We start from the raw sequence: 22,972 nt of genomic DNA on the forward strand, positions 1-22,972 counted from the left end.
GTATGCTTAAGTGCTCTCGACCTCTCGATGAGCCTCATTTTCCTCCTGTATAAAAGAGTTACTCACAAAACAGCCCCATGGGGGATGGCAATGATTATATAAGACACAGGAAGTGCCTATGGAACTCTCTCAACCCTATCCTTCTGAGATTTTAATGGAGGCTCCATTTCACAGGCATGGTTGATTAACTGGTCATTGATTAACTCAATCTTTGGCCCCTCTTTCCTCCCTGGAGGTGGAGGGTGGGGCTGAAAGGTCCAATCTTCTAATCACACTGCAACCAGCCTCTATCCTGAGGCTATCTGGGATCCCACCAGGATTCACCTCATTAGCATACATTCAGCTGTGGTTAAAAAGGGCATGTTAGAAATAACCAAGATGCTGCTGTGACATCTCAACCACTCAGGAGATTGTAAGGGTTTTAGGTGCTTCCTGCTAGAAACCTGGGGTGAAGACCAAATGTCTATTTCTAATTCTACTACAATATCACCACTGTGTTAACAGAAGTTCCTTCCTTTTAATCAGCAGTGCCAAGAGGAGCTGGGGTGCCAGTATCTGTGCATCTTCAGAGGCAGCAGGGGCCAGCGTGCCACATCTTGCCCCAGTCCTGAAAGGATAGATGGTACTTGGCCTGTGACCCTTGGCTGAGGAGCCATGGTCCGGCTCTGCCAGGCCCTGCTGCTGTTAGTGGCCACTGCGGCCCTTGCATCCAGAGGAGTCCAAGCCTGGGGCTCAACGAAGGTGGTGAGGACATTCCAAGATATCCCTCAAAACTACGTCTATGTGCAGCAGGCACTCTGGTTCGCCATGAAGGAGTATAACAAGGCCAGCAGAGACAAGTTCAGCTTTAGGGCGCTGAAGGTTCTGAAGAGCCAGGAGCAGGTGGGTGGGGTGCTTGCTCCTTGCCCGTTCACTCTCCGCCCTCAGTGTCAACAAACAGAGTCAAACTCTGTAAAATATTTAAAGGGGTTTATTCTGAGCCAAATGTGAGTGACCAAGGCCTGTGATACAGTCCCAGATGGTCTTGAGAACATGTGCCCAAGGTGGTTATAGTTTAATATTGTATATTTTAGGGGGATAGAAGTTACAGGCACACATCATTCAATACACATAGGTGTACGTTGGTTTGGTTTAGAAAGGCGGGACAACTTGAAGTGGGGGCTTCCAGGTCATAGGTGGATTCAAAGATTTTCTGATGGTCAATTGGTTGAAAGAGTTAAGTTGCTACCTTAAGACCTGGAATCAGCTGGGCGTGGTGACTCACTCCTGTACTCCCAGCACTTTGGGAGGCCAAGGGAGGCAGATTACCTGAGGTCGGGAGTTTGAGACTAGCCTGAACGACATGGAGAAACTTCATCTCTACTGAAAAAGAATACAAAATTAGCTGAGTGTGGAGGTGCATGCCTGTAATCAGAGCTACCTGGGAGGCTGAGGCAGGAAAATCGCTTGAACCAGGGAGGCAGAGGTTGCAGTGAACCGAGATCATGCCATTGCACTCAGCCTGGGCAACAAGAGCAAAACTCTGTCTCAAACAAACAAACAAACAAACCTGGAATCAATAGAAGGGAATGTCTGGGTAAAGATCAGGGGTTGTGGAGACCAAAGTTAATCATGCAGATGAAGCCTCCAGGTAGCAGGCTTCAGAGAGAACAGATGGTAAATGTCTCTTATCAGGCCTTAAAAAGTGCCAAACTTTTAGTTAATTCTCTCCTGGATCAGGAAAAGACCTGGAACAGGAAGGGGATTCTCTACAGAATGCAAATTTACCCCCATAAGAGCTGGCTTTGCAGGGTCATTTCAAAATTCATCAAAGAAATATATTTTGGTAAAATGCTTCTTTCAGGACCTGCTATCTGTCTTGGGATGCTATAGTAAAGTTGGAATTTGGTAACTTATTGCTACAAAGATCTGTTTTGTCAGTCCGAAGACCTCTGTTTTAATGTTAAAGCTGGTCAGTTGTTTCTGAATTCCAAAGGGAGGAGGGTATAATGAGGCATGTCTGACCCTCCTTTCCATCATGGCCTGAACTAGTGTTTCAGTTTTACTTTGGAATGCCCTTGACTGAGAGGGGGTCCATTCAGTCACTTGAGAGGTCTTAGAATTTTATTTTTGGTTTACATTAGTCTGAACAGAGCCCATTATCTGTGGATGGCTACTGAAACTAGGAATGGAAGACACAACTGAGAGATGCCTTTAGCCACAATATATTTCTTTTATTTTAGGAGTTTTTGAAGGAAAACAAATTTTATTTCATTCTTTATTATACTGGGATGGAGATGAAACAAATATATCCATTAAAATCACTTGAAAGTGGTTACAATCACATCAAAAAGTAGAGATAAGAGCCCAGAAGGCAGCTTGAAGGGAGCAAGTTTGGACCATTTGTGCATTATCAATGTGGGCCGTGGCAAAGATGGGTTATGACACATTGAGCGAGTACAGCTGATGCTGGGAAAGGAGCCTGGACAGAAGGGAGGCTCCTCTTTACAGGAAAATGCCATCTCAAAAATGTGAAAGAAGTGGCCTAACTAGAAAATTATGCCATCTTCTAGTTGTATCTTCTCACCACTACCACGGTCATAACTATTTCAGGCAAAGATCATCAGTGAATCCTACAACCACTGGGTGAGAGTGTTTGGCGTGAACCATTGCAGGGATTGCTTATTAGTTACAAGGGGAAAAGACATCCTTCTAATCAGAAAATTTGATAAACACCTTTCTTACCAAATGCTCACCACCAACACTGAGACAAATTGGCATCACATACTTCCTGACACGATGTGCACAGAGGGGATGCCAGCACCTGTATATGGTATTCTTGCCCAGAATGCATAGTTTGAATGTAATCAGAGGAGAAATTAGACAAATCCATAAATCCAATATCATGAGAAACAGGGGAAAATGCTGGAAAACTGTTCCCCAACAAAGGAGACCTACGAAGCATGACGGCTAAATGCAGCAGGTGGTCCTGTGTTATCTTGGTGTCAACTAGAGATTCAGTCTGGTTTATGAATTTGAAAAGGAGAGCTTTGTTTCTCTAAAGGGTTGCAGCCTACAGGGTGGCCATTCTGACAGGCTGGGAATTCTGACGGAAGCTGGAAAGAGGCACTTTGAGGGGAGAAGCATAAGACAGGAATCTGTGCTCAATGGGTTGGCTAAGTATATATATTTAATAAGCTATAGGAGGAGTCATGAAGATTCATGAAAGAAAAATGTATGCATGCACAGTTGAGCTTCATGCCTCTTCATGGGTTGCATCTTCAAAAAGTGATCCTATTAGCATTATCCAAAGGTGGATGGATTTTCAGCCCTCCGATGGCAAAAGCTGAAGTAGAGTCACCAAAACCCTCACTGCGCATCCTCCACACATCAGGCAAAACCAGTCCAGAGATGGTGGCCAGTTTTCAAGAAAGGATGCCTTGTGAAGCTGGTGAACTGTCACATCAAAATGCAAAGAGGGAAGAGGGACTCTGGTCTTGGCCTCAGATGACTGACTAATGGCCATAAAAGAATGAGTCGTTTATTTCTTGTTTTCCAGTGTTGGTTTCTGCTTACTCCTTAGGAAAGAATACAAATTAAAGGTTAGTGAGGAGGGGACACACTGAGGTATGTCTGACATCCCATCCCATCATGGCCGGGAATTCAGTTTTTAAGGTTTCTCTGAGTTCCCCTTGGCCTAGAGGGGGTCTGCTCAGTCCATTGGAGATTTAGGGTTTTATTTTTATTTCTCAACAAAAGAAAAGAAAAAAAATTATAAAGGATGTTATTGGGACAATCGATGAGATTTTCATCTGGGCTGTATAATAGAAGAGAACTTTGTACCTGCGTTAAATTTCCTGAGAGAGGTGATTGTCCTGTGGCTCGGCAGGCACCCAAGACAGGACGTGGTGGCACACCGTGAAGGCCCAGGAATGAGATCAGTCTGCTGGAGTCTGGGGAGTGAGAGGGTGGCAGAGGTGGAAGGCGACACCGAGCTTGGGTCATGGCGGTGCTGACATGAAGTGTCACGCGGAGATGCCTCTTTGTGCTCTTCCTTCTCGAGCTCATCTCTCTGCCGCCTTCCCTTTGACCTTTCCTGTTAATGTCTCCAGGCTGCCAAGCCACCTGCCCTACTTTCCTGTTTTCTTATCTGATCAGGAGAGAAGGTTCACTGGGAGGCTGCATGCCCGACAGTGCTGGGACATTAGGCCCCTTATGCGTCTTGCCATGCTCCGTGGGACCTTGGCTCCCTCTGGTTCTTTCTGTAGTTCTGGTTATGTTGCTTGTGTTGCCTGAGGAGAGGACACCTGTGACCAGGAATGTGCCACCAATGAGCGAAATTAAAACGTTAGAACACATGCAGCCTGCAGCCTCTCAGGCATGTTTAATACCTGTTCTCAGTAAGTTCCCGCCCCCTCCAGAACTATTCCACTTTCTTGGGTTTCTCCGTATCTAAGCTTTCCTACTTACACCAATAAAACAGTGTTTTTGCTTTATAGGCAGGTGTTTAATAATACAGTAAACCAAATACCTGGATATCTAAAAATTCTATACCATTTTGTACTGTTTCTTGTTTTTTTTTCTTTTTCTGTGAATGAATGTTTTATTTTTCAGTTTGCTGTGAGCTTTTGAATGCAGGCAATAATTCAGAAGAATCAGGTAGAAACAGATTCAATAAGAGACTACAACACAAGTATTTAAAATTCTTTGACCTTACAGCTACATACTGCTGCAAAAGAGCACAGAAAGAGATTTTTTTAAATGTATCATCCCCCAAACAACACACGATAAAAGCAAAAAGAAAAATTCTTGGTGACGATTCAGCTTAAACTTAATAATATACACATAAGCTTTATGAAAAGAAAACAGCCATATCTTATTGGGAGATTTAAGTTGAGAATACAGATTTGTATCAGGGGTTGGCCAAGTGTAGCCTGCTGCAGGCTTTTAAACAGAGTGGTTACAGAGACAGCTTGGCCTGCAAAGCCTACAATCTTTACCATCAGGTTCTTTAGGGAAAAGTTTATAGATGCTGCTCTTTTCTTTTCTTTTGGATATTTGAAGCAATTTTATTAATTTTTTCTTGACATATTAAATGTTTCTATTTATTTTCAAGGTATACAACATGATGTTTTGCTCTATACATTGTGAAATGACTACTAAAATCAAGCTAATTGACATACCCATCACCTTACATAGTTACCTTTTTTTGTATGCGTGTGGTAGGAATACTGGAGATCTACTCTTAGAGCAAGTTTCAAGCATATGATACACTGTTAATAACTGATGTCATCATGCTGGAGTATCTCTTGGTAGACTGAGTTCTGCTGCAGAGTTTGTGCAATGTGAGTGCTGGTGCAAGGAGCATCCCATCCCCAGCAGCCTGGAGCCACACGGCAATGAGAGAATTCCAGTTTACTTGGCACCAGGGCTGGTTGCTTTCCACAGGTGCACTCAGGTCTCATAGCTCATTAAGTTAGAACTACCTTCTTCTACATTACTGAGGAAGAAACAGTCACAGAAAGGTTTAGTAACTTGCCCAGAGCCACAAAGCTAGTAAGTATAAGAGCCAAGATTTAAAGCCAGGCTGAGCCAGGCGTGGTGGCTCACACCTGTAATCTCAGACTTTGAGAGGCTGAGGTGAGAGGATTGCCTGAGCCTGGGATCAGCTTGGGCAGCATGGCGAGACTTCATCTGTAAATTAAAAAAAAAAAAAAAAAAGAAAAAAGAAAAATAAAATTAGCTGGGTGTGCCTGTAGTCCCAGATACTCCGGAGGCTGAGGCTGGAAGATTGCTTGAGCCCAGGAGTTTGAGGTTGCAGTGAGCTGCAGTTGTGCCACTGCACTCTAGCCTGAGCAATAGAACTACACCCTGTCTCAAAAAAAAAAAGAAAATAAATAAAAATAAACTCAGGCTGCTGTGCTCTTCTTCATCAGCACCTGTCTCTGAACAATGCCCAGTGGAGCGAAGGTGGTGGGAAAAAGTGCAGCCACAGGGAAGGGGAGGAGAGGGGCCTTCAGATGGCCAGGAGTCAGAGGGGCCTGTCTGTGTAAAGACTGAGGGGCTCCTCAGCAGCCAGGACCCCACCTGCCTCCTATTTCGTGAGCAAGTGTGGGTCAAGATAGGATTAGTGGTTGCTTGGTAGCTGATGAGTATGAATTAGAGCTGTTAGTTTTTTGGGTTTTGGTTTGTTTGTTTGTTTTTTGTTTTTTTTGAGATGGGGTCTCATTCTTTCCCCCAGGCTGGAGTACAGTGCTGCAATCTTGGCTCACTAGAAGCTCTGCCTCCCAGATTCACGCCATTCTCCTGCCTCAGCCTCCCGAATAGCTGGGACTACAGGCGCCCCCCACCACCCCCCTACCCCTACTTGGCTAATTTCTTTGAATTGTTTTTAGTAGAGACGGGGTTTCACCGTGTTAGCCAGGATGGTCTCAATCTCCTGACCTTGTGATCCACCTGTCTCGGCCTCCCAAAGTGCTGGGATTGCAGGAGTGAGCCACCATGCCCGGCCTAGAGCTATTAGTTTTTTATTGTAATTTCGATTTAGACCTATGACTCAAATATACAGCAATGGTTTACAACTAGGGGTGGCTTTTGCTCCTTAAGGGAGTTTTGGCAATGCCTGGAGAGATTATTTTGTTGTTATGACCAGAGGGGGCTGCTCCTGACATCTAGTGAGTGGAGGCTCAGGATTCTACTAACCATCCTGCAAGGCACAGGGCAGCCCCCAATCAAAGAGGGATCCAGCCCAAAATATCAATAGCACTGAGGTTAGGAAACTTGATATACAGTCACCAGAAAGTTCTAAGAGTACAACCGAAAGTTGTTTAAAAACTGAAAGCAAACCCTCAATTTCTTGCATTTCCAGTCTGGCTTGTCATTCTTGAGGGCACCACTAAGAGCAGTGTGCTCTGTCCTTCTAGATATTTTCTATGTACTTACATATGCATCTGAAATATTTAAAAGTATATTTTATAGTCATAAAATCATGCTATGTTATTCTCTACTTCTTTTGCCACTTGAAACACGTCTTTAAAAAGTTACGTAAATACACTTAGATCGACCTCGTAGTTGTATTTCATGAGATGATGTGCCATAATTTTTTTTCGCCCATCTCCTAATGGACCATGAGGTTTGTTAATAGGAAAAGTGAAACAATGAATATTCCTTTGTATGTGTTGCTTTGATATTGTGAGGTTAAAATCAGGTGTCAACTGGATTGAAGGATGCCTGGATGGCTGGTTAAGTCTTGTTTTCGGGTGTGTCTGTGAGGGTGCTGCCAGAGGAGATGGATGTTTCAGTCGGTGGACTGGGAGAGGAAAACCCACCCTCAGTGAGGGTGGGCACCATCCAATCGGCTGCCAGTGAGGCTAGGACAAAGTAGGCCAGGTGGGAGAAGAGGATGGCTTTGCTGGCTGAGGCTTCTGGCTCTTTTCTTCCTGCACTGGATGCTTGCTTCTCCTGTCCTTGGATATCTAACTCCAGGTTCTTCAGCCTTTGGACTCTGGGACTTGCACCAGTGGGTCCCCAGGGCCTCTTGGGCCTTTGGCTGCACTGCCAGCTTCCCTGGTTTTGAGGCTTTTGGACTTGGACTGAGCCACTACTGGCTTCTCTCTGCTTGCAGACAGCCTACTATGGGATTTTTGCCTTGTAATCGTGTCAGCCAATTCTCCCTAGTAAATTCCTTTTATATACAAACTTATTCTATTAGTTCTGTCCCTCTGGAGAACCCTGACTAATACTAATAGTATCCTGAATTTGAATTCATTGGTTAAAAAGTACATTTGCAAAATAATGGCAAATCGCCCTTACTTCAGGCCATCTGGATGTATACCTGCAGGTCACAGGGCATATGTTGGCTTAGCTTGGGCTCAGAGGCCTGACAATATATACTGCAAATATTTTGTGCTTGCCTGTCTGTTGCTTATAGTTTAATTTTGCTTACAGTGTCTTTAAGATTTTTTTTTAAAATACTGACACAATAACATTTATTAGTTCTTCCCATATGTTGTTTGGAGTTTTTATCTTGCTTAAGAAGTCCTTTTCCATTCTTGAGTATAACAGTTACAATTGTTATAAATAAAGTTTTGGTGCTGCAAAAGAAATAGCACTTGAATATAAAATTTTCTATTTTTCTTCTCAGCAAGGCAATTTACTTCTATAGAAGGGTGCATCCTCAGAGATGGAGCAATGGTGAGCACACACCTGGACAAGGGAGGAGAAAGGGTTCTTATTCCTGATGCACGTGGGCCCTGCTGCTGTGTTGTTCCCTTATTGGCTAGGGTTAGACCACACAGGCTAAACTAATTCTGATTGGCTAATTTAAAGAGAGTGATGGGATGAGTGGTTTGGCGGGGAAAATGGTCGTGGCAGAGAAGGAAATCAGAATGAGTCAGGGTGGAGAATGAGTCAGGGCAGAGAAGGTAATCAGAATGAGTCAGGGTGGAGCAGGTGATCGAAAAAGCTTGTTTTATGGGGAAGTTAAGTTTAAAAGTAGAAGGCAAAGAGTTGAACATACTGACATATTGATTCTTTGAAGAGAAATTTAGAACTCATATCTAACACAATTCTTCTAAGACATTTATAATTTTAGCTCAGTAATCTATCTTGGAATTATTTTTATTTATGGTGTGGAGTTAAAGTTATCCAGTTAAAGTTACTGGATCTAAGTTTAACTTTTTAAAATAGTAAATTTCCGTAACTGTCTCTATAAAAGGTCTCTGTGTTTTGAAAAGCCAGCTCACCATAGACTAAGTATCCAAATATAGTTGAGTCTGTTGCAGGATCATTGTTGATTCTCTTTCCTTGATTATTTTATTTGTTCCTGGGTGGGTATTGTAGAGTTGCTATTGAGTAGGAAAAGTCCTTTACATTATTCTTTTAAAAACCATTTAAAAATAAGAATTCCCATTTATTCCTTAAAACCTTTTCATTGTGAAACCAACACAAAAACCGAAAAGTTCATAATGCATATATGTCAAGCAGAATGAATCACTTTAAAATGAACGCTCATGAAATGATTCCCCATATAGTGTGGAGAGAACATCTCAGGCTCCCTGGAGTTATGCATGCCACTCTTCCCTGCTCTGCCCCAGAAGAAGCCTTTACCGTGAACACTGCCTAAGTGTACAGCCCTCGACACCACAGCTTTACCTGCTCCTTGAACTTCATAGGCGTGAGATCCCACATGCTGTGTTATTTTGGTTTGGCTTGTGTCTTTCAATATTATGTTTGTGCATTTCATTCATGTTGTGGCAGGTAGCAATAATATAATCCTTTTGTTTTTTTTCAAAATCAAGTGTTTTATTTTAAAAAAATTTATTGTATATATTTAAAGTATATAACACGATATTTTCATATACCTGTAGATAATGAAATGGTTACTATAGTTGAGTGAGTTAACATATCCATCATTACACATTGTTACCTTTTTATGGGGATCAAGATCCCCAAAATCCACACTTTTAGAAAAATCCCAAATACAGTATAGTAATCTTGACTTTGTCCTCATGTTTTACATTAGAACTCCAGACTTGTTTGTTCTACATATCTGTGACTTTTTATCCTTTGACCTATGTCTCCCCATTTCTTCCCTGACCCACTTCACTTTTTATGTTAAGTGAAGTGAAAAACCAGATACAGAAAGAAAAATACTACATGATCTCATTTATGTGTGGAATCTTAAAGAAAAAAAAGTATGTTCATTCTGACTGCTGCAGAAAATTTCATTATATAAGCACACTACCATGTATTTATCCTGCTATTGTTGATACATATTGGGGTTGTTTTCCGTCTTTGACTGTATGAGTAGTGACACTATGCACACACAGGCATACGTTGTGGATACTGTGCCTTGTGGATTTAGTTCCGTAATACAATCCATTGCATTGTATTCCATGCAATACAGTGAATATCACACTAAAGTGAGTCACACACATAATTTGGATTCCAAGTGCCAATAAAGTTATGTTTACACTATACTGGAGTCTATTAAGTGTACAATAGCACTAAATCTAACAATATATACCTTAGTTAAAAATACTGTATTGTTAACAATGCAGATGATACCTAAACCTTAGGCCCATTGTAATCTTTTGCTGGTGAGGGATCTTGCCTTGATGTTGGTGGCTGCTGACTGAGCAGGGTGGTGGCTGCTGAAGGTTGAGGGGACCGTGGCAATTTCTTAAGACAACAGTGAAGTTTGCCACATTGATTGACTTACTCTCATGAAAGCTTTCCTGTAGCATGTGATGGTTTTTGATAACATTTTACCCACAGTAGACTTTTTTAAAAAATTGGAGTCAACCCTCTCAAACCTTGCAGCTGCTTTATCAACTCAGTTTGTGTAATAGTCTAAATCCTTCGTTGTCATTTCAACAATGTTCACAGCACCTTCACCAGAAATCAATTCCATCTCAAGAAACCATTTTCTTTGCTCATCTCTAAGAAACAGCTCCTCATCTATTCACATCTTATTATGAGACAGCAGCAATTCAGTCACATTTTCAGTTCCATTTCTAATTTTAGTCGTCTTGCTATTTCCACCACATCTGCAATTACTTCCTCCACTGAAGTCTTGAGTCCCTCAAAGTCATTCATGATGGTTGGATCACATTCTTCCAAATTTCTGTTAATGTTGATATTTTGAACTCCTCTCAAGAATCACACATGTTCTGAATGGCATGTAGAATGGTGAATCCTTTCCAGAAGGTTTTCAACTTACTTTGCCCAGATCCATCAGAGGAATCACTCTTTATGGAAGTTACAGCCTTATGAAATGTTTTCCTTAAATAACAACACTTGAAAGTTGAAATTACTCCTACATAATGGATGTTGTATTAGCTGACATGGAAACAATATAAATCCTTGTATATTTCCACTAGAGCTCTTGGGTGACCAGGTGCATTGTCAATGAGCAGCAATACTTTGAAGGGAATTGGTGCATGTGCTTTTTTTTTTTTTTTTTTTTTTGAGCACTATGTCTCAGTAGTAGGCTTAATATATTCAGTAAACCGTGTTGTAAACAAAAATGCTTTCATCCATGATTTGTTGTTTTATCATATGTAAAGCAGATTTAGCATAATTCTTAAGTGCTTTAGGATTTTCAGAATAGTAAATGAACATTGGCTTCAATTTAAAGTCACCAGCTGCATTAGCCTCTAACAAGAGAGTTAACCTGTCGATTGAAGCTTTGAAGACAGACATTGACTTCTCTCTAGCTATGAAAGTACTAGATGGCATCTTCTTCTAACAGAAGCCTGATCGAACTACATTGAAAATCTCTTGTTTGTGTAGCCACCTCCATCAATGATCTTAGCTGCATCTTTGGGATAACTTGCTGTAGCTTCTTCATGAGTACTTTGCCGCTTTACCTTGTATTTTTACGTTATGGAAATGGCTTCTTTTGTTAAACCTCATGAACCAGTCTATGCTAAATTCCAACTTTTCTTCTGCAGCTTCCTCACCTCCCTCAGCCTTCATAGAATTAAAGACAGTTAGGGCCTTGCTCTGGACTAGACTTTTGCTTCAGGGAATGTTGTGGTTAGTTTGATCTTTCATCCAGACCATTAAAACTTTCCCTATATCACCAATCAGGTTGTTTTGCTGTCTTATCATTTATGTGTTCACTAGAGTAGCACCTTTAATTTTTTTCAAGAACTCTTTCTTTGCATTCATAGCTTTGTTAACTGTTTGGTGCAACAGTTCTAGCTTTCAGCCTATCTTAGATATCAACATGTCTTCCTCACTAAGCTTAATCATTTCTAGCTTTTCATTTAAAGTGAGATATGTGTGACTCTTCTTTTCACATTACAATGAGGCAACAGTAGGGTTGTTAGTTGGCCTTATTTCGGTATTACTGTGTTTCAGGGAATAGGGAGGCCTAAGGAGAGGAGAGAGATGGGGAATGGCCAGTCTGTGGAGCAGTAGGAACACACATATTTATAGATTTAAGTTCACTGACTTATATGGTCATGGTTCTTGGTGCTCCAAAACAGTTACATAGTAACATCGAAGACTACGGATCACAAATTACCATAATAGACGTAATAATAATGAAAAAGTTTGAAATATTTTGAGACTTGCCAAAATGTGACACAGAGACAGGAAATGCACGTGCACGTGCATGTTGGAAAAATGGTACCGATAGATGCTTGATTCAAGGTTGCCATAAACCTTCAATTTGTAAAGAACATGGTACCTATGAAGCATGATAATTCAAAGTACAATAAAATGAGGTGTGCCTGTATTTGTACATGTGTGTGCCTTTGAAGTTAGGTATACATCCAAAAGTGAAATTGCTGGATCCAAGGGTGTGCACTTCTCTCTCTGACCTCTAACCCAAGATTTAAAGGGCTCATGTGAATAGGTCAGGTCAACCAAGTCAATCTCCCTATTTTAATTCAGCTCTCCCCTAGAGGATAGCCTAATCACAGAAGTAAAATCCATCCTATTCATAGTCCTAGGGATCCCACAGGGCACACACAATAGGGAGCAGGACTCCTGGGGGCATCTTAGAATTCTGCATACCACACTCCCTTTGTTCAATGCCTAGGAAACTTTTCTAGAATTTCTAAAAAAAATTTTTTAATATTTTGTCAGTTGTCTCTGATTCTTCTGGGACCAGTTATTGTGTTTAAACTTGATCATTCTCTTTAATATGTTCTCTCCCCAAAGTCTTGTAAACCTTGTTTTCTTGTTCATTTTTAAATAAAGTCCTCTTTTGCCATTGAGCTGCTCCATTTCCCCAAGAGGCTCTCTTTGAACAGAAGGGCTGCTAGGGGCTTTGTGCAGGTAGAATGCCCTCAGAGGCAGAAATTTTGGAGGAAACCACATTTCAATAAGGTGTGGATACTAAGATTGGCAAAGAATAGGAGACTTTAGAGAGAATCAATACAAATACACATTAAGCAAGTTCTAGTTCTAGGTCATAGTTTTATTTCCTCAATATCTATTGATTAGGTGTGAAGATGCTACAAGCTCTGCTGTTTCCTAAGCTCTAATAAGCAAACCATTAGCTTCCCCAGGAAAATAATTTTAGGGGGAATTGTTTTCTTGCTTTATTTTGGAGACAGTTACCATTACTTTAAAATTAAATACTATGATGAGAGAGAGAGAGAGACAGAGATATCAAGGTAAGAAAACTTCCAAATTACCCCAAAACTTCTGGACAGAAAACAGTTGAAGAGGGGGAAGGCAAAAAAGTAGCCTTGAGTAGTCAATGACATGTTTATTTACCAGAGATGACAATTGATATTATATATTCTTTAATGATATATGATTTTTACATTACTCATTGACAGGTGACAGATAGTTTGGAGTACTATATTGAGGTCAAAATTGCCCGAACAATTTGCAAGAAAATTTCAGAAGATGAAAACTGTGCATTTCAAGAGGATCCCAAAATGCAAAAGGTATGTGGCTGAGACAAGGGGAACCCCTTGCGCTGGTAAGATTTGTGTACCAGATCATATTCAGGACTGTGGATGACCAGGTTCTAGACACAGAGCATCATTGCTATTATCTGTTGCTGATGCCAACCTTCCCTTCCCGAATGTAATGGGATCTTTGGGGTGTTGCTTTTCTGGCTGGAAACCTCTATGGCTGGTGGCACCTTTGCCCAAGTTCTTGTCCTGTTTCTGGAAAGAATGAGGTACACAGACAAGCGGAGGGTGAGCAAGATGAAGAGGAGCTTCACTGAGTGTTAGAACAGCTCAGAGGAAACCCCGTGGTGGGTAGCTCCTCTCTGTAGGCAGTTCATCCAGAGTGTTCAGCTCTCAGCAGAGAGGGTAGCTCCTCTCTGCAGCTGGTCATCTGGTAGTCTTCCCAGATCTCAGCAGAGAGAACAGCTCCTTTCTGCAGCTTGTTGTCTGTCCTCTGCTCTCTCTGAGTCTGGGGGTTTCTATGGTCTTCAGAGGGGGAAGTGTGTGCTGATTGGTCTGTGGTCAGCCATGGGTGGGCCCAGCAATAAGTACAAGTTCCCCCTCTGGTCTGCAGGACTGGCAGCCCAGCCCAGAGGCCTCAGGCCCTCCCCAGCCTGAAGGTGGGGCTTCGCCTGGGACCCACCCCCTTCTGCCCAGGAGCCTGTCTGCCTTCCACCACCCTTCACGGCCCAGGCTGTTCATGCCAAGGGGCGCCCGCAGGCCAGTGCTGAGCTGCCCTCAGCACCCCCGTCGGCCTCCCTCCGTGCTTCTCGGTGCCCAAAGACTGGAGGGGGCCGAAGCAAGAGGGGGCCAGAGTATTACAGCTGCCCTGAGCATTCGTGCACCCGACTGGATTGCGACAACTCCGGGGTTCTGCCCCAGCCTTGCTCCATGATCAGAGCAGGCGCCAGGAGCGGGGAGAGGCCAGGCAGTGTAAGCAGGCATCCCAAGCCTGTGGGGGGCAGGGAGAACTTCCCAGGCCCTCAAGAGCACAGAGATGCCCAGGTCTACCCCTGGACCTGGGCAGCTGCAGCTGAATCCAGGGCCTCCTGCCTCCCACAACTCAGAAGCTGCGTGGCTCTTGCTTATCCTGGAGTCCTGGGCCCACTTTCCTGCTGCAGCCGGCGTCTTGGCAGTGGCCACTCTCCATGTGCTGCTGCTGCCATCACCACCAACACACCAACACTCACCCACGCGCGCGCACACACACACACACACACACACACACACACAGAGTTAGTGGCTTAAAGTAAAACGAACTCATTATTTCTCACTATTCTGCAACCTGGGCTGTGTTCTATTGGGGCAGGAATATTCTAGATAGCTACTTTACTCATGTGTCTGGCACCTCCACTAGGATGGCTGAAACAATGGGAGGGCTGGCTAGGCATCCTTCTCATACTGCTCAGGGACTCGCCGTGGGGCAAACTTGTAGAGTGATCAGTCATCCTGGTTTGTCAAAGACTGTAGGCTTTCCTGGGATGTAGGCCTTTCAGTGCTAAAACCAGGGAAATTTTGGCAAACCAAGATGTGTTGGTCATCCTACACTTGGACATTCTCACAACATGGTGCTTCCAAGGGAGTCAACATTCTTAATTAGCTCCTAAGAGGAAGAAGCAGAAGCTGCCATCAGAACTGATAGAGAAGAAAGTGATGGCCACCATCTTGGTGCACTGTCAACTCCGGCACCCTTTGCTGAGGGGTCCTGACCCAGTAGAAGGTACAGCACGACCTTCCTCCACTGCAGTCCTTGAAAGACCATTCCTCTCCTGCTGGGATTCCACAAGCCTGTGATTGCTTTGAAGCAGAGGATGTTGGAAGCAATGCTTCTTGGCTGATTCTGATACCAGTGGGCTAGGGGAGGTCCCCAAATGCCAGCGGGACCTTGACCCTGGATGGTGCCCGGGCTCTTGACACCTTCATGAGAAGGAATTCAAGGATAAGTTTGAAAATAGTGAAAATACAGAGATTTGTTGCAAAGCAAAAAGAACACACTCAAGACGTGGGGAGTGTGGGTATGTACTTGAGAGAGAGAGTCATGTGCAAGAGGGTTTGGTGCTCCTACCTTTATGGGTTTATTTAACCAAAGGCTGGAATATTCATGAAAATTCCTGGAAAAAGATGGAGATTTCTTGGACCGGTGTGCCACCCATTTTTACACCAAATATGGGTGTTCCCAGAGCTCCATGGTGCTGATGGGTGTGTATTTAGTATGTTAATGAGCACATAATGAGGTCCTAGGTGAAACTTAGGTCAAATCCAGTGCCATGTTGGGTCCAGTCAGTCTTAGCCAGCTTGGTCCACGCCCTGGTTTTCAGGGCATCATCAGCCCCTAGCTTCTGCAGCTATTTCAACAGTTTCCTTTTGCTAGTCATGCAAAACTGCTGCCTGGAATGTTCTATTCTCCTGCAACCACCCTGTAGTATTCCTGTCTCAATTTCACTAGTCCAGCTGCTGCATGGAAGTCCTACAAGGCTCTGGGACAGTCCCAAGACTCCAGCCCAATGGCCCTGCATGCTCCCCATAGTCTCAGAGGTCCAGGCTGCTGCTGCTTCAGGCCAAGATGGGGGACAGCCCCAGCCAGGCCAGGCTGTTTTCAGATGGAGACTGTCACAAAGGCAAGTTCATCACAGAGGAGACAGGCTTAATAAAAATGTCCCTTACTCTCCTCGTAGTTGACTAAACAGGGACACATTTCAGATTTAAATTTGATATTTTAAAATGTATATAAATATTTTCCAAAAGTATATTCTCATAAAAATATATGGGATAACAGTGAGGTCATGCCCCTTGGACTCCTCGATGATGCCCCAATTCTGGCCCTGCCAAGGAGTTTCCACTGGGATCATTTGTGTGGACAGCTTTAAGATAATTTTGCTATAAACTTACAAAAATGACACAGTCTTTTTTCTCTTTCCCTTTTTATTTAAATAACTGCTGACATTGTGTGTTTTTTGATATAACTTCCTTTTTTTTTACATTTGTCTTGGTAATCTTCTCATTGAAATTATTTCCAAATTTTTTCTTTCATAAATGAAACTGCATTGAAAACCCTTATATATGCATATTTCTGTGCCCTGTGTATTTTTTCATCTATTTACTAAATACCCGAAGCAGGCACAAGACACGGACAGGTGGAAATAGTGGCAGATAAGTGATTGGCAAAAACTGCTCAGACATAATGCCAATTAAAAATATCCTCATATTTAGGCCAGGCGTGGTGGCTTACGCCTGTAATCCCAGCACTTTGGGAGGCCAAGGTGGGCGGATCACCTGAGGTCAGGAGTTCAAGACCAGCCTGGTCAACAGGCTGAAACCCTGTCTCTACTAAAAATACAAAAATTAGCTGTGCATAGTGGCATATGACTGTAGTCTCAGCTACTCAGGAGGCTGAGGCAGAAGAATCTCTTGAACCTGGGAAGCAGAGGTTATAGTGAGCCAAGATCATGCCACTGCACTCCAGCCTGGGCCACAGAGTGAGACTCCATCTCAAAAAAAAAAAAAAAAAAATTCCTCATATTTTAATGAAGAGCAGACATCATAGCAGAATGCCAAGTGCAAGCAGGTGGCTAAATCTAGAGAGTGAATTCTTATAAAAGATTAGAAATAATTTTAAATTAAGTAATATTTCAAAAATTCAAGGAAGTACTAAGAATGATATATCAAATGCCCATCTGCCTACCACACAAATTTTACAACTATTATCATTTTATTACATTAATTTTAGATATCTATTTTTTAAAATTTATTTTTATTTATTTTTAAAAATAAATTTTATTGGGTATATTTAAAATATATCACATGGTATTATGTGATTCATACAGATAGTAAAATGGTTACCATAGTGAAGTAAAATAACATATCTATAATCTCACATAATTTTGCATTGTTTTTGTGACATGAACAACTAAATCTAGTCATCTAGCAGAAATTCCAAATATAGTATAATTTAATTAACTCATGATGTACATTAAACCTCATCCTATATCTGCTAATTTGTAGCTTCTAGCCTACATCTCCCAACCCCCTACAACCCGCTCTGCGGGTAGCCATTACTTTATCCTCTCTCTGTATATTTGGCTCTCTCTTTTTTTTTTTTTCAGATTCTACGTGTAAGTGTGATCATGCAATATATTTCTTTCCGTGTCTGGCTTGTTTCACTTAGTACAACGTCCTCCAGGTTCATCCATGTGGCCAATGACAGGATCCCCTTCTTCTTTAAGGCTGAATAATATTTCATTGTGTGTGTGTACTGCATCGTCTCTATCCATCCATTGATGGGCACTTAGGTTGTTTCCACATGCTGGGTATTGTGAATAGTGTTGCAACGAACACAGGAGTGCAGATATCTTTATGAGGTGATGATTTTATTTCCAGAGGGATTGCTGAGTCGTATGGTAATTCTATTTTTAATTTCTTCAGGAACCTCCATACAGTTTTTCATAATGGCTGCGCCAGTTTACCTTCCCAGAAACAGTGTACAAGGGCTCTCTTCTCTCCACACCCTCACCAACATTCATTATCTCTTGACTTTTTGGTAATAGCCATCCTAATGGGTATTATTATTTATTTTAAAAAGTAAAATGTTACACATCTATTATGCTCCCCCCTCAAAGATAACCACTCTTCTATCATTGGTGGGTAACATTTCTACCTATGTTTAAAAACTTTTGCCTATGTAAAAGAATTTTGTGTGCTTTTCAAAATTTACATAAAATTTGGAATTTCTGTTTTGTTTTGTTTTATATTTATAGGACTTGCTTTCTAATATCCTTCTTTTTGGGAGCAATAAGGCAGCTCCTGTTGGGGCCACAGCCTTAGATGGAGGAACACAGCCAACCTGCTGTGACTCCCTGACCTCACCCTCCTCCTGCTTCCCACTTTTCTGATTTTATCCCTCCTTGGCCAAACTCAACTGGAAGCCAGAAGGGGCCCACTGACACTGTCCATGGTGGTCATAGAGCAAGGGTGCCCACTGGCAGGGTCCAGAGAAGTCAGAGGATAAGGATGTCCATTGGAGCAACCCACAGAGGTCAGAGGGCAAATGTGCCCATTGGAGCAGCCTGTGGGGAGGTCAGAGGGTAACGGTGCACATTGGTGTAGTCTGTGGAGGACAGAGGGTAAGGGTGCCATTGGAGCAGCCCATAGAGGTCAGAAGGTGAGGGGCCCACCAGTGTAGTCAATGGAGGTCAGAGGGTAAAGGTGCCGATTGGAGCTGCCCATGGAGGTCAGAGGGTAAGGGTGCCCACTGGAGCTGCCCAGGGAGGTCAGAGGGCAAGGGTGCCCATGGGAGTTGCCCATGGAGGTCAGAGGGCAAGGGTGCCCGTTGGAGCAGCCCATGGAGGTCAGAGGGCAAGGGTGCTCATTGGAGCAGCCCATGGAGGTGAGAGGGCAAGGGTGCCCACTGGAGCAGCCCATGGAGGTCAGTCTTCCAAGACAAGCCAGGTAGAGATAGGAGGAGTGCAGACCTCGGGGGACAAATGGAGAAAATTTAGCACAGGGGCAGGGGTGGAGATGTGAGAGCCATATGAGTCCATTATTAGTCTGTTGAGATACCTCAAATGAGAGATGATGTTGGTTAGGTTGGGGAGGTGCTCAGATTCTGGGTCTATGAAAGTTTGTTTAGAATTTGCTGATTGATTAGCCATGGAGCGTGAGAGGAGGAAAATCAGTATGGCTTCGGGTTTGAGAGGTTGGGAGGTGGTTTGCTGTCTTTATGCTCTTATGATTGCATCCTCTATCTTGAGTACATGGCACTCAATAAACTTTTTTCCACTTGCCCACATCTATTTATCATGTGGAGATTTTTATCTGTCTCTTCTGTCCTTGCATGGGGTCCTTTCCTGTTTCATAAAGCTCTTATAGGTTGGACTCTCTCTGTTTTCTTGGTTTATTTATTGGTATTTAGAAAGGAAGAAAGTGTGGATATCTGGGATCCTTGGAAAATAAATTTTAAAACAATATTAAATAGTTATTGGCCTGATTCATTCAACGTAAAAAATTTGGAAATTTTCAAAAATATTAAGCTTTTTCAAATCATCCGTTAATAACCTTATGTAAATCTTACCACTGTAAATATATTGGTATGTATTTTAGTTTAAAAATATTTTATGTTTATATTTTTGTAATTGAGACCCTGATGAATACTGTTTCATGATCTAGATTTTTATTTAATAATAAAACCTAAGCATTTCCAAAACTGTAAAATTATTAGAGAGCATCATGTAATGCAACCATTTGATATTGTTTTATGATGCTTCCATATATTATTTAGCCAATTCCTGAGAATTGATTAAGATTTTCCCTAATTTTTAGCTACTATGGACAGGGCTATAATGAATAGTCTTATTTCTATATGTGTGTATGTCTGATTTTTGTTTCCTTCTAGGCAAGGTTCTCAGAAATGGAATTAGTCATCCAATATTTTTTCACCTCTTAAAAATTTTAATATACATTGCTAAAATATTCTCTAGGGTTGATCTTGATAATTGGGTTATTCAGGTCCTCTGTTTCCTGATTGTTTTCTGTCTACCTTGGCTGGTCCGGAAGTTAAGCAATTACTTAGTCAACTCTCTGGCAAACCTGTTGCCCACTCTCTTTGCACCACTGGCACACACAGGCTCCCTCGTCCCTGGATTCCCCCTCCCGCCCAGGTGCAGAAGCCTGGACTCAGTTCTGCAAGGCACTGTCTGGGTTGCTGGTGGCGTGTCCTATTTTCTCCCCAAAACTGTGCCTACACCTTTATATCTTACACAACTTCTTCTCTACTTGATGCTGTCATTCAAGTTTACACTGACTTCATAGAAGTATTCTTACTTTATATTTTTATTCTAAATGAAGATTTTAGGAGAGAGGAGGGAAACAGTGTTCTCATTCTCATGCATGGATCCTGAAACCCACATGTTCTGCAGGACTCTGGGATGAGAGCTACTTGTTTCCTTCCAGCCCTACAGCTGCAAGCTTTCCTCCTTGGTTGCTGGCACATTTTTATTTCCCCAAGGGGTGCAGGACCTGGTAATATTCTTGCAATGTTGCATTCCCTGGGTAGGACTGTCTGTGCAGCATGGGGTCTCTGTAGGCTACAGGGAGTCCATGTGGCTGGATGAGAGTCAGGGCTGGAGATGGGGATTTTCCAATAATAACCCGTCCTTGGGCTCTGATCCTTGCTCTCCTGGAGTGAATAAAGCCACACCCATGATGGCTCAGATCACAAGAGGTGAACTGATGAGGACTCCTCTGGTGAGGGGGCTGGATCCTCTGTTTTCTGATGAGGCGTGTCTGACTCAGACAGATTAGCCCTGCTGAATCTAACTCCTGCCTGGAAATAGGAACTTCTGCTTTTGTTTCCTTCTTTTTAAAACAGAAACTGACTATTCTTTTTGTCTCTTTCAGGTGGTTTTTTGTACTTTTATTGTTGCATCTAAACCATGGAAATTTGAACTCACCATGCTGAAGAAACAATGCAAAGATATGTAGTTATCTTCTAGCGTGTTCTGCCACACTCATTTCCATTTTAAAGAAGAAGCAAAGACACTTGCAAGAACCAGAACAACACAGTTAACCCATTAACTTCATTTGTTTGGCCTTTTTGCATTTTTGTGTGTTCTTCATGGGCTGATGTTGAAAATCCATGATGTGTTTTGACAGCATTGCATAGCCTATTCTTGCTGGATACTTCACCTACTAGCTGGGATAATCTGCTGCAATAAATGGAAGTGGTTTCTACACCTCACCCAACTCTGAGTACAAATTACTTTTCATGGACAAATCTTTCTAGATAACCAGAGGACCCAGCCCTCAATTACTTCAAGCATGCTGGCACTCTCTGTAAGGCTCTGAGAGTCTGGCTGCCTTGAGAGTTTCCGTCCATGGATTTCTACGGAAATCTCCCTTCCCAGGACTTTTTGGAAGACACAGCCCGTTAGCTTAGAAACAGTTAGTTTTAACCAGATCCAACCAGAGAGACAGCTGGGCCATTTAGAGATTTTCATTGGTTTTGAATTGAAGCAGAAAAGTTAATGATGCAGGGAGAGAAGACTACATTCGTGTGTGTGTGTGTGTGTGTGTGTGTATGCACATGTGTGCATGTCTGTGCATAAGTGTGTGCTCACAGTTAGATGTATCAGTTAATGCTGTATGACAAGTCACCTGGTCACTTAATGGCTCAAGCAATTGATTTATATGTCTCATGGTGTCTGTGAGTCAGGCATCTCTGGATGGCCAGACTGGGCAGCTCTGGTTGTCACGTCTCATTGGGTTACACTCTGATATTGACTGTGCTGCCATTATTTAAAGGTTTGATGGACTCTGGAGAATCCTTTCCAAGGTAGCTCACTCCCATGGCTGCAGGTTGATAATGGTTATTGACTGAGGTCTCTGTTCTCCACGTGGCTTCTCCACAAGACTGTACGTCAGCTTGGTATCTTGGATGACTTGCTCCAGACACAGTGTTCCCAGAGACCAAGATGGAAGCCACTGTATCCTTTGTAAACTAGACTCAACCCAGAACAGCCCTGGCTCAGTGTGGACTACACAAGGACATAAAGATAGAGATTAGGGTCACTGGAGGCCATCTGGGAGGCCAGCCACTACAGTGTGCACACGTGTGCATGTGTATGCATGCATGTGTATGGGGAGTGGATTGAGGTGATACCATGACCGTAAAGAGGCACTTTTGAAATCCTGATGCTTAGACAGCAGCACCAATGTGCAGGCTGGGGCAAGGAGACAATATTGTGTAATAGCCAGTAGTAATACAGGGTCAGATTCTAACTTAGACACATGACGGAAGGATGGTGAATCTCAGAGGCCACCTGCATGACAGCTGTCCTTGAGGGCTCTTCTCTGACAGGGCTGACTGCAACCTTCTGAGCCTCTCTGCCTAGTGGCTTTCTCTGCCAATGAAGGGCAGGCTGGAGTGCCAGTGGGTAATACCCTTGAGAGGAGCCCTCAGCCAATGATAGAAGTTGGAGGATAAACATCCTGGCCTTTTATCCCCTGGGATATAACACCAAGTTGTGTCTACCCAGTCACTGAGGAGTGTCCTGCAAGACTGAGCCCTAGCTATCCATATTGCTAATCTCACTATCCGTGCTGCTTCTGCCCGTTACCATTTCCACTTTTCAACTGCCTTTCTGGAATCATTTCTAAATAAGCCACTTGTACTTGAATTTTTTGTCTCCAAGTCAGCTTCTGGAGGAGCCAACTTGATAGTGGAACCCAGATCTACTGTAAATGGCTCCCTGAGACCCCCAGGGGCTTGCCTGGCTGAGATCAGAAATCAGGATACCCTTTACCTTGACAATGGAAAAACCAAATTCTGCCAAAATATTTAAAGAGGTTTATTCTAAGCCATATGAGTGACGAAGAAAGGGAAACACAGTCTCAAGAGGTCCTGAGAAAGTGTGGCTGAGGTGGTCTGGTTACAGGTTAGTTTGAAACATGTCATGGAGCCAGGAGTTGCAGGTAAAATTATAAATCAATACATGGAAGGTATATATTGGTTTGGTCCCAAGAGGTGGGACATCTCAAGGCATTGGCTTACAAGTTTTAGGTGGGTTTAGGGATTCTTT

The 22,972-nt window shown here is 42.8% G+C and overlaps 1 protein-coding gene across 4 annotated transcripts in view; it reads left to right on the forward strand.

Moving 5' to 3' along the window:
- Nucleotides 1-21,132, forward strand: part of LOC101147356 (cystatin-13-like) — a 22,294-nt gene extending 1,162 nt beyond the window's left edge. For 2 of the 4 annotated variants that reach the window (XM_055372595.2, XM_004061901.4), the window contains exons 2-4: nt 526-882; nt 13,281-13,391; nt 20,793-21,132. In XM_055372595.2, coding sequence (XP_055228570.1) covers nt 655-882; nt 13,281-13,391; nt 20,793-20,876 — 423 coding nt within the window. In that variant the 5' untranslated portion in view covers nt 526-654 and the 3' untranslated portion in view covers nt 20,877-21,132. The remainder of the gene's footprint in view (nt 1-525; nt 883-13,280; nt 13,392-20,792) is intronic. The other 2 variants (XM_019016843.3, XM_019016842.3) reach the window with 1 other exon arrangement.
- The last annotated feature ends 1,840 nt before the right edge of the window (nt 21,133-22,972 follow it).

This window comes from Gorilla gorilla, chromosome 21 (assembly GCF_029281585.2).
Source record: "Gorilla gorilla gorilla isolate KB3781 chromosome 21, NHGRI_mGorGor1-v2.1_pri, whole genome shotgun sequence".
In the NCBI taxonomy this organism is placed as follows: domain Eukaryota; kingdom Metazoa; phylum Chordata; class Mammalia; order Primates; family Hominidae; genus Gorilla; species Gorilla gorilla.